General features: G+C 44.2%; 1 protein-coding gene across 5 annotated transcripts in view; it reads left to right on the top strand.

Annotated features, from left to right (window-relative positions):
- Window positions 1–18,447, top strand: part of EEFSEC (eukaryotic elongation factor, selenocysteine-tRNA specific) — a 379,816-nt gene that overhangs the window by 197,759 nt on the left and 163,610 nt on the right. For all 5 annotated transcript variants that reach the window (XM_029601306.1, XM_029601302.1, XM_029601305.1 and 2 more), the window contains exon 5: window positions 3,702–4,340. In XM_029601306.1, the coding sequence (XP_029457166.1) occupies window positions 3,702–4,340 (639 nt within the window). The remainder of the gene's footprint in view (window positions 1–3,701; window positions 4,341–18,447) is intronic.

The following is an 18,447-nucleotide window of genomic DNA, read 5'->3' as shown; positions in this document are numbered from 1 at the left end:
ACGAAATTATCAGGTAAGTAATTTCTCCATTTTGGGCTAATTTTTAAATGGAGGTATGTGTGTTGTCGGGCCATGAACATTTTAAAATGCTTGTGGCCACGCGTGTATGTCCTGGTATGCGCACAGCAAAGATTTTTTTTTAAAGGGCAGGCCGGGGATCTGAGCCGGCTGGGTCAGCGCAATTGGGCACTGTCCTGGTGAAGCTAGCGCGTGCTGGCCGGCTAATAGCGCTTGTTACTACTGTTCCGGAGAGCAGGTAAGTATAGAAAAAAAAAACCCTTAGTAGAGGAGATTTAGAGGTTGGGAAAGAGCAGAGAAAAGGCAGGCAAGGTAGGTAGGGGTTGTAGGAGGTTCCCTCCCAGTCCGCTCCAATAAGGGAAAGGCCCAGTTCATCGCCATGTGCATTTTTTAAAATGACCCCTCCCCCTTTGCATGTGCGAGTTGGCACTTATATGCACACGTTCACACTGATATAAAATCGGGCACATGGGTAGCCCGATTTTATAACATGCACGTCGGCATGCGCATGTTATAAAATCGGTGCATCCATGTGCATGCTGGGAACCACGCACACATGGACGTCCACAGGTGCTCATTTTTACATGTGCAACTCTTTTAAAATTCAATTTTGTGTGTAAATTTTCCCCCATATTTGCTTTTACATTTTAGCAGGTGTATTTGTGTGGATAAATTTGGTGGGATAATTTTCAAAGTAGATTTAATTGTGTAAGTCTGCATTGAAAATTTGTGTGACATATGCATATCTTTTCCAGCTAACTTGTGGGTGATATTACAAAATTACCCCCTGAAAGTTCCTGTAGCCACTGTGTCTAATATCAGAGGTATGATTGATGGAATAATTCTAACCCAGTACCAGGGAAATTTTGTAAAATTAGTAAAATGAATAAGCCTGTAAGTGACAAGCTGCTGCCTTTTTGGAGTTTGGATATTGTACTGAGTTTTCTCAAGGAATCACCATTTGAACTTTTGAGGTCTTTTCTCTTGATTTTTGGTGGCAGTCTCTTCAGCAAGACAAGTGAATTAACATTTCTATTCTGTGTCCACTTTTCTGCAGTTTTTTTCCCAGAAAAAGTTGTGTTACAAACTGTTCCAAGTTTTGTTCCTAAATTTATCTTTGCATTTCATATAAACCAAGAAATAGTTCTGCCTACTTTGTGGAAAGTCTAAGAATTCTAAAGAGGCAAGGTTATATTTCTTTATACTTTAAAAGGACCCTGACATTTTATTTGGAGAAAACATTTTTTTCCCTTTTAGGTGTAGGTATAAAGAGGATTATTAGCTTTTAGTGCATTCCATTGCCAGATGGATTTATTGTTGTATAACAGAGCTCCGTGTTTCTTCAGACTATACTCTCCCAAAGTAGCATCCTGCTTCTTATTCAGAGAACTCATTTGCTGGGGATCTGTACATGTCCTTACAAAACAATTACAATAGATGGGCTCCCCTATGGGTACTGCTACACTAAGTCCCATCAGAATAGAAATGTGCCATCATAGGAGTTTGTGTGTTACAGGATTAATATGATTATGGGGTTTGGGTGACAGCATAGCTTTAACAGGATTGAAGATCAAGTACATCCCCTGAGATTGTTACAGCCTTAGAAAACAGTTCAGAATGCAAATTTAATATTTATGGTACGCTGTGTGGTTTGTTCCATTATTTGCAATTAGTATAGTTGGGAAATTATTTGCTGCTTAACAAACTAGAAGAGTTTCATTAGTTAAACCTCTTCAGCTGACTGGTGCACATTTAAAGTCTCATGTACCTGGCATATGGCATAAAGTTCTTAAGCAATAATTGTGTTCAGAAATGGGCTGACCAATCATGAACCATAGTTCCCCCTACCAATAATCTAGATCGGGGGAGGCAATTTTCCAGTCCTTGAGTGCCACAAGCTGGTCAGATTTTCAAGATAAATAAATATCCACACTGTAAACATTCATGAAATCCATTTGCATTCACTACCTCTTTTGCATGCAAATGCATCTCATACTGATCTGTTATTACTGTTTAAGTTTTTATGAGATGTTGCTCATTGTAATTAGATATGTGAGTTTCTTAATTTGTATGTAAACACTGCTTTTAATCTTTTACCATTTTAACGTTTCAGTAACATACTGTGCATGCAAACATCCATCTTTGAAGAGATGACCATGTGCACTGACTGCAGAAAGCATACTTGCATCTGAAGAGGACAAAACTAATAATTTAGTTTTGATTATTTTAAGCATTGCCCTGTTTAGTTTTGAGGACACCAAGGTATGAGGAGGTAAAAGGGACTTGGCTGTGAGCACACACAAGGGTAGATTTTAAAAGGCCCGCGCGCGGTTCCCGGTGCACATACATAGACGCAGCTATTTTATAATATGTGCGCGTTGGTGTGTGCATGTTATAAAATGTGATTCCCACATGCTGGATTTTAATGTCTGTGTGCACATATATGGGCAGGTGGCTTCCTCCACGTGCGGAGGGGGGGGGAGGATTTTAAAAGAATCGTGCGGCGACCCAATCGGACCTTTGCCCAGTTCCCTTCCAGTCCACTCCTTTATTGGAGTATTGGGAGGGAACTGGGCAAAGGTCCGATTGGGTCGCCGCACGATTCTTTTAAAATCCTCCCCCCCCCTCCGCACGTGGAGGAAGCCACCTGCCCATACATGTGCACACAGACATTAAAATCCAGCATGTGGGAATCACATTTTATAACATGCACACACCAACGAGCTAACCCTGTCCTTCCTCTCTCTTCCCCTCTCCTTCCCAACCCCTAAACCTACTCTAGCATTCCCCAATTGTTTTGTTTTTATACTTACTGCTCCTCTGGAGCAGAAGTAAATTCTGCGTGCCGGCTGCCAGCACGCTTCCCTTGGACAGTATCTAATGGCGCTGATCCGGCCCACCCCTTTCTTCAGGCCCGGCACTGTGCTTATCTGGAGTTACGTGCATGGCCAAGCTCTTTCTAAGATGTGCTTGGCGCTAGCAGGGCCCAGCCATGAACATAACCCCTGGTATTTGTGCGCGCGGGCCTTTTAAAATCGACTTGAAAGAGTTGTTGCTGAACCTGGGATAAAGCCTGTGCTGCCACCAGTCCTCATGCTTTAATCATGATCCTAACATTTATCTTTGAATTGCATGGTTAAAGTTGTGTGATTGCCATGGTAGTCCACTTCAATGCATGAAAGTAAAGGCTAATAAACAGAAAAAATATAACGTGACACTGTACCTTTTATTAATCCCTTTTTTTTTTTGTTGACTTATCGCATGATATTACAGAGCATTTGGCGAGCACTGTCTTCTTTGTAAACACCGAACAGTCTGAGTCAGTGATACGATTCATTTTAATGTTTCAAATTAATTTATTACTTTCTTTTATATTCTTTATCTGTTAACATTCAAAGAGAGTCACAACTTTTAAAAATATTACATACCAGTAATAAAATAAAAAATGAATGCAGTGCAAATAGTATGAATTACATACAATAAATCACATAATATAAACTAATACATAGGTATATTATTAATTAAAAAAAACAAGCATAGTAAAATGAGGCCGATATAGTCAATTTAAGGTATCATATGGACTTTCTAGTCAATGTGAAATGTAAAACAAAGAAACCAAATGTATAAAATATACTAAAATAACTAGTATTTTATGGTTCTTTTTCTCTCTTTTCCCCAATCAGGTGACAAGGAAAGTGAAAACCATGCAGATGTTCCATAAGCCAGTTACCTCTGCCATGCAAGGTGATAGGTTAGGTATTTGCGTCACTCAGTTTGACCCAAAGCTATTGGAACGAGGCCTGATCTGCACCCCTGATTCCCTTGCTACCATCCATGCTGCTGTCATCTCGGTGAAGAAGATTCAATACTTCAGAGGTTCCCTTCATACCAAGGCCAAATTCCACATCACAGTGGGGCATGAAACAGTAATGGGAAAGGCAATGTTCTTTGGGCCATCCCCTAATAGTTGTGATAAAGAGTTCCAGGAGAATTGCTTTGACTTTGAAAGAGAATATTTATATCAAGAAGAATATTTGTCCAGTGATTCCAAGTCTTCTGAGGACAAAGAAAATAACCAAGTGGGAGAAAAGAAGGTGCCTAAGCAACAGTGGGCCTTATTGGAATTTGAAAAACCAGTTACCTGTCCTAAGCCGTGCCTTGTGATTGGCTCAAAGCTTGATACTGATATCCATGCAAACACCTGCAGACTTGCATTCCATGGGATGCTGTTGGAAGGGCTGGAAGACAAGAATTACGCAGAAACATTTCTTCCCAAGTTGAAGGTGTACAAGCTGAAGTACAAAGAGGGAACCGTGGAGAGGGTAAGCCTGAATCTGTCAACCTTGTATGATTAAAGAAGAGATGGGTGTAAAAATCTACATATTGCACATTATTGATAAATACCCTATGTATTATTTATAGTATAGTAGCTGACTTTGATGCTCACCTTGTAACTTGTCTCCAATGAGGGCAATAATGAAAGTTCTTTCCATGGGTAAAATAGTATTTTATCCATGGAAATCGAGGCTTTGATTATTGTTCATGGTAAAATTATGTGCATTAGTAAACATGAGTGGGGTGGAACAGATAAATAGGTAAAGCTTATTTTCACTTTCAGATAGCATATAGGGGACATTTCATGAAATTGGCAGGTAGCAGATAGAAACTGTAAAAAGATTTTTTTCACTCAACACACGATCAAGCTGTAGAATTTTTGCTAGAGGATGTGATCAAGGCAACTAACAGAGCTGTGCTTAAAAAGGGTTTGGACAAGTTCCCGGAAGAAAAGTCCATAAAAAATTATTAGCCAGGTGAGCTCGGGGAAACCCACCACTTATCCCTGGGAGAGAGCTACAAGAAATGGATCTATTCTTTGGGAGCTTCTGGGTATTTACAAAACAACCAGATTGACCACTCTCTGAGACAGAATGTTTAGCTTGATGGACCTTTGGTCTGATCCAACAGGGCAATTCTTATGTTCTTAATTATACCTACTTTTTACTAGTGGACTAGAGGTGATCTTGAGGCTGGAGATCAGAACAACATATGTGATTTTAATTATACAAAACTACATACATTGTGGTCGATTTTAAAAAGTCCATGCGTGCGTCCATGTGTGCGTGGTTCCTGGTACACTTGGATGTGGCTATTTTATAACATGCGCTCGTCGGCGTGTGCATGTTATAAAATACAGTTCCCATGTGCACATTTGCACCGGATTTTAAAATCCGCGTGTGGTGCTTTTTGAGAGTGCCCAAATATTCGTTCTTTTTGGAGCAAAATTGAACATTATCTTGAAAACATTTTGAATTTGTCAATTGCCCTCTCCCACTTGACTATTCTTTTTGCTAGTTTTCCAGTTCTAAAGGTGCAGGGTAGCAGAGCCAAGATGTTGATTCAGAAGGCTTGTCTATTGGGAAAGAGACTGATTTTAACACAGTGGAAGTCTCCAAAGGCACCTTCTTATTGGCAATGGTGTAATCTTTTTCATAAAATGATGCAAATGGAAAACTCTCTCTCTCACTGCTCCGTTAAGAGTAAGAAGAAATTTTTATCCATTTGGGGGTCCTATATTCAGTCATTATCCCACAGATCTCGTAGCCTTATCCTTAATGGCTAGCATTCCATACTATTCCTGATGAGGTGACTCAAGCTCATATATATATATATATATCTTTTGGAATATTTTTGGCATATTCTAGGGATGGGGGGTGGAGGGAGGGAAGAAGGGAAATTCAACGCAAAAACTGAAACTTATACACTATGTTGTCCATTTGGCTTGGTCTGCTCCAGAACCAAGTGTAGACTAAGCATTTTGTAATACCATTTTGTTCAATAAAATTATGTTAAACTAAAATCTGTGTGTGCATGTGCAGGCGGGTTTCCTCTAAAACGAGCTACGGGGGGGGGGGGATATTAGAAATGCGAGCCATCGCATCGGGGCCTTCCTCAGTTCCCTCCCAGTCTGCTCCAATTAAGGAGCGGACTGGGAGGGAACTTCCCTACCTCTAATCCTATCCTTCTCCCTCTTCCCTGACCCCTACACTAACTTTACCTATCCCCCAATTTTTTATTTTTATACTTACTGCTCCTTGGGAGCAGAAGTAAACCCCACGTGCTGGCAGCCAGCCGGCATGCGCTTCCCCAGGACAGGGGCTATTGGTGCTGTCCCCACTCAGACCCCGGCCCGCCCCTTTCTTTAGACCTGGCACTTCTACGCGAATCGGTGGTTATACGTGTGTGGGTGCCAGTATTTGTGCATGTGGGCCTCTTAAAATTCGGCTGATTGTTTCCAATGGGAAAAATAAATGCAGAGAAAACAGGTGTAAATCCCTGGGGGTAACTTTTCCTTAGGCAAAATAATGAAGGCAGTTTTACTTTATTTCCATGATTGCGGCAAACTCTGCAGATTAAAATTACCAATGGGGTTTACCATATTATGGGCAGTCTGATTATCTACCTCATATGTTTTGGAGAAAATATAATCTCTGTGTGATTAAACACATGGAAATAAACAGTTCCTGTTAGAAATATTGTAATAAACAGAATGTTCTTATAACAGGTTCAGAGTGCTCTTATAAGAGGAATCCATTCTATCATTCCTATGGTATTTAGCATGGTGTCATAATAACATAGCAGTTGATAGCCCAATTGGCTCAACCATTCTGCCTAGTTGTCTTCCTCTCTGGTTTTCTGCCACTGTGGTTAGACATGCAAATAAATTCCCATTCATTCACATCATCACCACTTTCCCCCATCTCAGTTACCTAAGCTGTCAACCCTGTTCTAAACTCTGCCTTCCATATCTGTCTCAAGCATGTTTAAATTCCATTACAGCACTGTCTTCCTTCACCTATGCAGGTAGGTCAATCTAAATAGGCTTTGTGGTAATATAAATAACTGTCAAACCTAGTGAGTCTCTAGTTTGAACATCTGGCTGCCATTTCTCGTTAATGTTAGGATTTCATGCATGTCCCGCTCTGTGTAGGTTACCCCAGCCTTCATGGTAGCCTATTGCAACAGTATGTCTGGAGCTAGGATTGTAACCATGACTGTTCTATCACTCTGTGCCTAATGGCTTATATTTTCTTCTCTTTGGCTCTCTAAGCAAACTCTCAGGCTCCCTCCCTCAATTTGTCTATCAGTTTCCTCTCTCCTGTCCTCACTACTGTGCTCTGTGGCTTCTAAAGCAGGTTTAAATTCTGTCACAGTTTGGGTTGCTACTTAGTAAAATAAACTTGTCATAGTAAATAATAGAGACTCTAGCATGAAATTGCTGCTACACTGAGTGTTATCTGAATGATTTCTATAAAGATGAGTCAGATGTTCTGAGGGTTTTCACCTAGTTAGTGTTTCTGACAATAAGATTAATACATCTGATGCTATATAGTAGAACTATAATTTTGGTAAACATACTGTAATAATGTTGTAAAGCTAAAATTGTTAGATTTAGGAGTGAGACAGAAGATTTTAGAAAGAAAAGAGATCAGAGAAAAGACTGAGTCAGACTAGAGAAGATGAGCAGCTCATTACAGGAAAGCCAGAAAAAAAAGTTAAGGTTTGCAGTCGAGCAATGTTGTCAAGGGGTATGGGTTTCTGGAAAATGATTGAGTTCATCATAGTTATCCCAGGACAAGCAGGATGATAGTCCTCACATATGGGTGATGTCACTGGACGGAGCCGTAATCATGGAAAACTTTCTGTCAAAGTTTCTAGAAACTTTTGACTGGCACACTGAGCATGCTCAGCATGCCATGATCCCTCGAGCCACAGGGGTCTCCCTTCAGTCTTCTTTTTTCCGCACTGCAATTAGCCTTGCGGTTAAGGAACACTGTATGTTTTCACACAACTTTTCCTCATGGAAAAACTAATATTTTTTTCTCAGAAAAATCCCCTGATTGGGGTCTCCCAGTCTCAGGATCAATTTTTCCCTCGATCGGTGACAAAAATCTATATTTGCGGTCTATACCGTTACTTAATTTCATTGGTGACCGCAGGCCGTCGACGGCTGTCTGGCCTTTCACAATGGCAACCGGCTTCAAAAAATGCCCTAATTCCCCCCCGTACAATTTTATTTATTTATTTATTTTATTTATTTATTTATTTATTTATTTATTTATTTATTTATTTAACACTTTTCTATACCGACCTTCATGGTAATAACCATATCAGATCGGTTTACATCGAACAGGGTAAAAACTGAAACAAAAATATACATATGAACGGAGGCGACAAAGTTACATTCAACAAGGACATCTGACATCTCCAAATTCACCCAAGGAGGGTGAACTTGGAGGCTTAATCAGCTGGAAAGAGAGGTCTAGGATGGCAGAAAACTAGTAATATAATACAATAGGGTAAGCGGGCTAGTGCTTAATGAACTTAGAGGTACAAGGTTCCATCACTCATGAAAGGGAATTAGGTCATCTAGTGTGTATCCGGGGGATCTGAGAAGGCTTGGCAGAAAAGCCATGTCTTAAGTTTTTTCCTAAATGTTGGGAGGCATGGTTCCAGCCTGAGGTCTGAAGTGATGTTATTCCAAATAGTTGGTCCTGCTGTCGAGAAAGCTCAGTCTTTGGTCGAGGTGAGGCGCGTGGCTTTACTTGGAGGAGCTTGCAAAGTTCCTTTGTGGATTTTCTCTAATCGGTCTGTTGGAGGTATGGAGTTTGAGGGGGATTTCGAGGTCGAGTTGAAGTTGATTGTGGATGGATTTGTGGATTAAGGTGAGTGATTTGTGTAGGATTCTGAAGTTGACTGGTAACCAGTGTAGGTTTCTGAGGATAGGTGAAATGTGTTCTCCATGGTTGGTGTTAGTCAAAATTCTGGCTGCGGCATTCTGAATCATCTGTAGTGGCTTGGTGGTAGAGATGGGTAGACCTAGGAGGAGAGCGCTGCAGTAGTCTATTTTGGCAAATATCAAGGATTGGAGAACTGTCCTGAAGTCGTGGAAGAATAGGAGGGGTTTGAGTCTTTTTAGAACCTGGAGTCTGTAGAAGCAATCTTTAGTTGTGATGTTGATCATTTTCTTTAGGTTTAGGCGATTGTCGAGAATTACCCCCAGATCTCTTACATGCGTATGAGTGAGATGGGTGTTGTGGAGGGACTGTGGGAGGGAGTTATCCTGGTTGGCGGAGATGAGGAGGAGTTCGGTCTTCGTAGAATTAAGTACCAGGTTTAGACTGTTGAGAAGGCTAGTGATGGATTATAGGCAGTTATTCCAGTGAGTGAGAGCTTTTGAGATGGATTCTGTTATAGGGATCAGAATCTGCGCATCGTCTGCGTAGAGGGTAGTGTATTAGTTTAAGATCTGTTAGCAGTTGGCAGAGGGGGAGGAGGTAGATGTTGAAGAGGGTGGGAGATAAGGAGGATCCTTGCGGTACACCAAGTGAAGAATTTGTAGAAGGTGATTCTTTATTATTAATTTTGACTTTAAAGCTTCTGTTTCTGAGGAAGGACTTGAACCAACTGTGGGCTGATCAGGAAATACCAATGTCTGATAGGCGATTCAGGAGGATGGAGTGGTTGACAGTGTCGAATGCCGCCGAGATGTCTAGCAGGACTAGTAGAAAGGAGTGGCCATCACTGTCCATCACTGTGATGGCCATCACTGTCCCCATATCAGTGGCCATCACTGATCTCCATATCAGTGGCCATCACTGTCCATCACTGTGATGGCCATCACTGATCCCCCATATCATGTGTGTTTTGTGCTTCAGCCCCGGACACAACGATTCATCATGTCCTCAGTGTGCCGAGATGATTTCCAAAGGTAGACTGGCCCGTTTAGATAAAATGGAGCACCTTTTCAATATACAGCTCATTCCATCGTCATCGATGCAGTCCTCACCAGCAGGAGTTACAAAGAAGGTAATCCTAAAGACCCGCCAGGTACATGGGGGTAGTGGGGACCCACTATCCCCAACTCCTTCTAAGGCGTCGACAAAATCAGCATCAGTGCTTGAGAAAAAAAGAGCACCGTGAGAAGCACAGTCATCGGCATCTATGGGAACCGCCCGGTGCTGTTTTCGATCCGGGGATGGGTTCCATAGTTGTTGACCCACCCGCTAAGAAGCCTAGGATCGAGGATTCATCGGCGCCATCGATGCCATAACTGAGGCAATCCCCACCGATATCGGTGCCAGTTACTGAGCCCCCACAGGGACCTGTGGTGCAGCCAGTATTGCCTCCTCTGTCACCCCCTATAGCTGCTCTGTCCGCATCAGCTATCAGGGAGGAACTGGACAGATTTATCTGCCAGGCAGTAGTCGATGCCCTCCGTGACCTCCATCCACCAGTACTGGTACCTCCACCGGTGCCGGAGACATCGATGCTTCAACCGCTACTGTCCCAGCTCAATACCTTGATCAGTGCCCTGCCGACGACACCAATTAAGCACCCGAATCAACCAATTCCGGTTTTGGACTCTTTGGATGCTGAATCCACCGACTCCGACCATCGACTCCTCAGCTGATGCCAGGGCCGTTGGGGCTATCGGGATCGAGCCACCCGATTCCAGCACAGATTCCATCGATGCTGATCCCAATGCCAGGAAAGAAAAAACAGAAATCATCAATGAATCCATTGAAGACTAAGTCACCATCGATGCTATTCTCCTTTCCTCCTTCTCTCCTTCCAGTCCACGCCCACATACTTTGAGGCACCTGGGAGGATGTGGACTCCAGTTCCTCTTCTGAGGATATCTTGTCGGAACCCTCACCACCGGAAGAAAGGAGAAAATCTCCTCCTGAGGATCTCTCCTTCTCTAACTTTGTGAAGGAGATGTCTGAAACAATTCCTTTTCAGCTGCTCACAGAGGAGGATACCAGACATAAGACTTTAGAAGTCCTACAGTTTATAGAAGCTCCTAAGGAGATTGGTGCCATACCAGTGCATGAGGTTGATCTCCAATGCCGCCTTTGGGAGCATCCATGCACAGTGCCACCTGAAAATAAGAGAACAGATGCCACCTATTTAGTGCAACACATTCCTGGATTTCAGAAGTCTCAACTCCCACACCAGTCTGTCGTGGGAGAGTCTGCACAGAAGAGAGAAAAAAGGATTAAACCACACTCTTCTACACCTCCTGGAAAGGAACAGAAATTCTTAGACACCTTAGGTCATAAAATGTTCCATGGTTCCCTATTGCTATCCCGGATTGCGTCATACCAATTATATATGACAGAATACCAACGGAATTTATGGAAACAAATGCAGGCCTTTTCTGAAACCCTTCCACAAGAGCATCAAGTCTCCTTCAGCTCTATTATTTATAAGGGTCTAGAGCAGAGCTTTCCAAACTTTTCATGTTGGTGACACACTTTTTAGACAAACATAATTTCAGGACACAGTAATTCAGTCTACTGGTAAACCAGAGGTTAAAGGTTAAACGAACGAAACATATTTCGACAATTTATGTATGTTTCCTTAAATATATAGATAAATAAAATGTTTCACGACACAACCTATCTCATGAAAACCTTAAATTTATATTAAAAATATATATTCCAAGATTCATGTTATTGTTATAATTTATGAGAAACAATAATAAAACAAATTGTCTGTCCCCCACACACTCATCTCTCTCCTCCCCCCAGCACATGTCTGGCCCCCACACACTCATATCTCTCCCCCTCAAGCACATGTCTGACCCCCACACACTCATTTCTCTCCCCCCAGCACATGTCTGTACCCCACACACTCATATCTCTCCCCCTCAAGCACATGTCTGTCCCCCCAGCACGTTTGCCCCCCACTCACTCATCTCTCTCCCCCCAGCACATGTCTGGCCCCCACACTCATGTACCTCGTCTTTTTGATTGTTGCCAGTTAAGCGCTTCACTCCCTTCCATGATCACCAGACACTGCTGCTTGCAGTCAGTACTCCTCATGGCCAGGCCTCATTGGCAGCAGCAGCCAATGCAAGGATGGCTGGGCTCGTTCCACCCACCAAGCCCCCCAAAAAAACGCGATTGACAGCAAAAATCACCCAATAATAAGCAACCCATAAACTGAGAAAAAAAAAAAAAGTGAATCTCTAGAAAAAAAAAAGCCCAAACTTGCGTCAGAGTTGACCGGGCTTGCGCGACACACCTGCACACTGCAGGCGACACACTAACGTGTCCCGACACACAGTTTGGAAAGCTCTGGTCTAGAGGCTGGAAAACATGAAGTTCGTGCAGCCTATGATTCATTTGAGACTTCACCCAGAATGGCAGCAACTGGAATCAGTGCCCAGAGATGGGCATGGCTCAAAGCATCCGACCTCAGGCCTGAGGTCCACGAAAAGTTGGCTGATCTGCCTTGCACAGGTGAAAACCTGTTTGGTGATAAAGTCCAAGTGGCAGTTGCTCAACTAAAAGATCACAGCGAAACTTTGCGCCAACTCTCCATGATACCTGCAGAAACTCCATCTTCTGCAAGGCAAACTTCCAGAAAGGATGCAAGAAGACCTTTCTACAGACCACGCAGATATTATCCACCAGCTTCTCGTGGTAGAACATCAAGACTATCACAAAGGGATCAATCCAGACAAATAAAACCATCCAGGCCTCAGCTTCCCCCTCAGACAGGCCAGGCATCTGGCTTTTGAAGAGATCCCAGGGAACAGCAGCCTCTCCAGAAATCCGAGTCCAAACTTGCCAGTCAGAGGCAGGCCGGGTTTCCTACTTTTTGCCCACTTGGTCAACCATCACCACAGATCAATGGGTTCTATCCATCATAACACAAGGTTACCATCTGGATTTTCTCACAGTGCCCAAAGACTCTCCATCAAGACCTCTTTGGGTACACAAAGATCATACCACTCTTCTTCAAACAGAATTATCCACCCTCCTGAGAGCCAGGACCGTGGAACCAGTTCCACGAACTCAGCAGGGCAGAGAATTCTACTCCCGCTATTTTCTCATTCCAAAGAAAACATGAGGCCTACATCCCATCTTAGACCTCTGAAATCTCAACAAATTTCTACAAAAAGAAAAATTCAGGATGGTATCCTTAGTCACCATCCTTCCCCTTCTTCAAGTAGGAGATTGCCTCTGTTCTCTGGATCTTCAAGACGCTTATGCTCACATTCCAATATTCCCTCCTCATCGCAAGTTCCTGCGCTTCCTGGTGGGTCGTCAACACTTTCAATACAGGGTTCTGCAATTCGGACTTTCCTTGGCACCCCGAGTATTCACAAAGTGCCTGGCGGTGGCAGCGGCTCACGCAAGGAAAGCATACACGTTTTTCCTTATCTGGATGACTGGTTCATCAAAAACCAATCAAAACAGGGAGCTCTCAATTCTCTCAAGCTCACAATCAATCTGCTTCACTCGCTGGGATTTTTTATCAACTACCAGAAATACCACTTCCTACCTTCTCATCTTATTCAATTCATCGGAGCACAATTGAACACTACCATGTCAAAAGCATTTCTACCAAAAGATCGCGCAGACACGCTCTCCAAGTTAGCGAAATCTCAGCGCAAAGTAAATGGCTACAGCCCATCAGTTCCTTACTCTGTTAGGCCACATGGCTTCCACAGGCCACGTCACTCCTATGCCCAGATTAGCTATGAGAATAATGCAATGGACATTGAGATCACAGTGGCTCCAAGCCATTCAACCACTGTCGTCTCCAATTCGGATAACCCACCAGTTGCATTCATCTCTCCTCTGGTGGACAAACACGAACAATTTTCTCACTGGCCTACCTTTCTAGCAACCAGTTCCTCAAGTAACCTTGACTACAGATGCATCCACCTTAGGTTGGGGAGCACATGTCAACAATCTTCAAACTCAAGGTACTTGGACAAGCCTCGAAGCAACATTTCAAATTAACTTCCTGGAGCTTCGAGCTATACGTTATGCTCTCTATGCATTCAAGGACTGCCTTTCACACAAGACTGTTCTAATACAAACAGACAACACAGTTGCCATGTGGTACCTGAACAAACAAGGAGGTACGGGCTCTTATCTCCTTTGTCAAGAAGCCACACAAATTTGGGTCTGGGCCCTGACACATTCCATGTTTCTTTGGGCCACTTATCTGGCAGGCATACACAACATAGTTGCAGACCGCCTCAGTCATCAGTTCCAACCCCACGAGTGGTCCCTGGGTTCTTTAGTAGCGACCAAGCTATTCCAGCGTTGGGGTCAGCCAATAATGGACCTCTTTGCATCCGAGCTAAATCACAAAGTGGTCAGATTCTGCTCCCTGCACAAACAGAAAAACCAGTTAGCAAGGGATGCCTTTGCTCACCCCTGGAACTCAGGTCTTCTATACGCGTATCCCCCGATACCGCTAATAACCAAAACTCTAGTGAAGCTACAACAGGATAAAGGATCAGTGATATTCATAGCCCCGTATTGGCCTCGACAAGTATGGTTTCCCATATTCCTCATCCTCTCGATCAGAAAACCAATTCGCCTGGGCACAGCACCCACTCTCATTACTCAGGATCAGGGCAGGTTGCATTACCTCCAACCTTCAAACCCTATCCCTCTCAGCCTGGATGTTGAAAGCTTGATCCTTCATCCACTAAATCTTTCCACTAATATCTCTCAAGTACTTGTAGCTTCACGAAAACCTTCCACACGAAAATCCTATCATTGTAAGTGAAAAAGATTCACCACGTGGTGCACGCTGAAAAGTATTTGACCCCTTTTTCTGCCCCACGTCATCTTTATTAGACTATCTCTGGCACCTTTCCGACTCTGGTCTCCAGACTTCGTCAGTACTAGGGATGTGAATCATTTTTGACGATTTAAAATATAGTCCGATATATTTTAAATCGTCAAAAATCGTTAGAGGCGATATTTAATAGGAATTCCCCCGATTTATCGTCAAAAATCGTAAATCGGGGGGAGGGGAAGGGGGAGGGCGGGAAAACCGGCACACTAAAACAACCTTAAAACCCACCCCGACCCTTTAAAATAAATCCCCCACCCTCCCGAACCCCCCAAAATGTCTTAAATTACCTGGGGTCCAGTGGGGGGGTCCCGTTGTGATCTTCCAAGCCCGAGAGTGGAAGATCACAACGGGCCCCCCCCCACTGGACCCCAGGTAATTTAAGACATTTTGGGGGGGGTTCGGGAGGGTGGGGGATTTATTTTAAAGGGTCGGGGTGGGTTTTAGGGATGTTTTAGTGTGCCGGTTTTCCCGCCCTCCCCCGATTTACGATTTACACAATATTTAAAAACACAAAACCGCGACGATTCGATTCCCCCCCCCCCCCAGCCGATATCGATCGTTAAGATGATCGATCACACGATACACATCTCTAGTCAGTACGGGTACATCTGAGTGCAATCTCAGCTTACCACAAGGGAGTTAGGGGATACCCCGATATCAGTGCAACCCCTTGTCAGTAGGTTTATGAGAGGTTTAATTCAACTTAAATCCCCTTTGCGGCCACCAGTCACAGAATGGGACCTTAATGTAGTCCTTGCAAGGCTCATGCATTCTCCTTTTGAACCCATAGATTCCTGCGATGTTACATTTCTTACATGGAAAGTTCTCTTCCTAGTAACTATTACATCTGCTAGAAGAGTTAGTGAGTTTCAAGCACTTGTAACATACTCACCGTATACCAGGTTCTTACATGACCGAGTAGTCCTCCGTACTCACCCTAAATTCCTTCCCAAGGTGGTTACTGACTTCCACTTGAATCAGTCTATAAATTTGCCTACATTCTTTCCCAGACCTCACTCGCACCAAGGCGAAAGAGTTTTACACACCTTAGACTGTAAACGTGCACTAACGTATTATCTAGAACGCACTAAAGTCTATAGGAACTCCACCCAGCTCTTTGTTTCTTTTGATAAAAACAAACCCAGTAAAGGAGTGGGCAAACAAACACTCTCTAACTGGCTAGCAGATTGTATAGACTTCTGCTATGAAAAAGCAGGCCTTTCTCTCCAGGGACGAGTAAAGGCGCACTCAGTTAGAGCAATGGCAACCCCAGTAGCACACTATCGTTCAGTACCGATTGCTGACATATGCAAGGCTGCAACATGGAGCTCTCTTCACACATTTGCAGCTCATTACTGCCTGGACAAGGAAGGATGACAGGATTCAGCCTTTGGATAATCTGTCTTAAAGAACTTATTTCCAGTATAATCCCAACTCCTTCCACATCCAATCTGCTGTAATTTCAGGCTGCCTCATTTTTCCAACAGTACACCAGTTGTTGTGCCCGTTGCACAAGTTGTATGCAGTTGGTCCAACACAAAGATGACTCAGCCTGTAGCTTGATAATCACCCATATGTGAGGAATATCATCCTGCTTGTCCTGGGATAAAGCAAAATTGTTTACCTGTAATAGGTGTTATCCCAGGACAGCAGGATGTAGTCCTCACGAAACCCACCCGCCACCCAGTGGAATTGGGTCCGACACATTTTTTTATTTTATTTTTTGCTAACGCTTATTGCTACAAATGAGACCGAAGGGAGACCCCTGTGGTTCGAGGGATCATGGCATGCTGGGCATGCTCAGTGTGCCAGTCAAAAGTTTCTAGAAACTTTGACAAAGTTTTCCGTGATGGGGCTCCGTCCAGTGATGTCACCCATATGTGAGGACTACATCCTGCTGTCCTGGGATAACACTTATTACAGATAAGCAATTTTGCTTTTTCATGAGTGAATGGAAAAAGAGCCACTACATAATTGCTTACATTTCTTGTGTTCATTTAAGATTTATGGGATTAAAATGTTCTCCTTGGACAAGCAGGATGGTAGTCCTCACACATGGGTGATAGCATCAAATGGAGCCCGGCACAGAAAATGTCTGTCAAAGTTTCCAGAACTTTGACTAAGCACATGAGCATGCCCAGCATGCCACTATCCACACGTCCATGCAGGGTCCCCCTTCAGTGTCTTCTTTTCTGCGGAGCTGTTTGCCTCGTGGATTTTTGGAGCTCTGCACTTTAGAGTTTTTTCTCGGTACTTTCATCAGTATTTTTCTGCGCTGGGTCCCCCTTACCCTGTCGGTGTTTCAGGGTGGCATGGTAAGTTTTTTTGTACGTTCTGTGCGGTCAATTCCTGACTGTGCTGTTCTCTGTATTCGCCGGACATTTACTGCTCGCCAACTCTTTTTTCATGGCATCATTGGATTTTTGCCGATGTCTTAGTGTCTGCAGACGATGTCCATCACGGATCCACATGACATTTGCATTCTCTTTTTGTGGGCATCGCATGACGTCTGCGGGTGTCATCTTTGAGACCAAATGATGCCCAAGGGTCGTTGGGCTCGACTTGATAAAATGGAGAAACTCTTCGGGTCAAAAAAATCTGACCCTTCAGCTCCAGCATTGAGCTCCTCTACTCCCAGATGGGGAACAAATGGGGCTGTTTCCCTTGGTCCCCACTCCCTTATGGCGCCCTCACGTGAGCATGGTTTGTGAGGTAGGCATTCTCCATTGTCATTGTACTGAAGAACCTCAGGATCATCTCCATCCTCTGCGCCGGGGAAAGACCAGATTGAGCACCGTGGGAAACCTCGAAAATATTGGCACTGGTCACCATCATCACATGGTGTCATGCTAGGGGCAGTGCCGGGATTTTCCGTGCTTCCCCCAAAGTGACCCCATGGAGAGGAGGCATTGACCTCCATCGTACCCAGGAGTCCTGGGTGTTCCCCATTGACATTGGTACTGGGTACCGAGCCTCCCCAGGGAGCCTCCCGTGAAACCTCGTCCTGTTCCTCCTCCCTCCATCCTTGCTTTGGCAAATTTCCAGGAGGAGCTGGACCGCATGGTACAACAGGTGGTGCTCCGAACTCTTCAGGGCATTGAGCCACTAGCTCCGCCAGTGCCCCCGGCATCCAAGCCTGCCTCTGTGATGCTAGAGCGACTCGATGTCCTGTTGGGCGTTCTGCCCAAGCAGCTGCCACCAGCACCCAGGGGTCTCTTGATGCCCCAGCAGCCACCGAATCCTCCTCCATCCAGAGTCATCCCCATTATGGGTTCCTTGGAGGAAGACTGTGCCTCCCGTCCAGGGGCACCATTGGTGCTGCTACCACACGCACTCTTGCCAGGTCCGATTTTCAATGCCTAGGGCCTCTGGTGCCTTCAAGGCTATCGGTGCCATCAGTGCCTTTGACTCCAAGGCCAGGGATCTCAGGCAGGAACCCTCTTTTGGGTGCCCCAGGGGATTTAATTGAGGTGGTAGCCTCGTATGATCCCTGGGGAGATGATACCTCTGAGTCTTCCTTGCAGGACTCTGGAGACATCCCCTCAGATCCATCTCCTCTAGATGAGAGGCATAGATCCCCCGCCAGAGGATCTGACCTTGTGGGCTTTGTGAGGGCTATGGCTGAGTCTGTGCCCTTTCAGCTTCTGGTGGAAGAGGATGCCCATCACAAAATGCTGGAGGTTCTCCAGATTGTAGATGCCCCAAAGGAGGTGCTCGCTATCCCCATCGATGATATTTTCAAGGACTTGCTCCTCA

The sequence above is a fragment of the Rhinatrema bivittatum genome, chromosome 4 (genome assembly GCF_901001135.1).
Source record: "Rhinatrema bivittatum chromosome 4, aRhiBiv1.1, whole genome shotgun sequence".
NCBI classification, from domain to species: domain Eukaryota; kingdom Metazoa; phylum Chordata; class Amphibia; order Gymnophiona; family Rhinatrematidae; genus Rhinatrema; species Rhinatrema bivittatum.
Note: the sequence above shows the minus strand (reverse complement) of the source record. Positions and strands in the feature narration are given on the sequence as shown.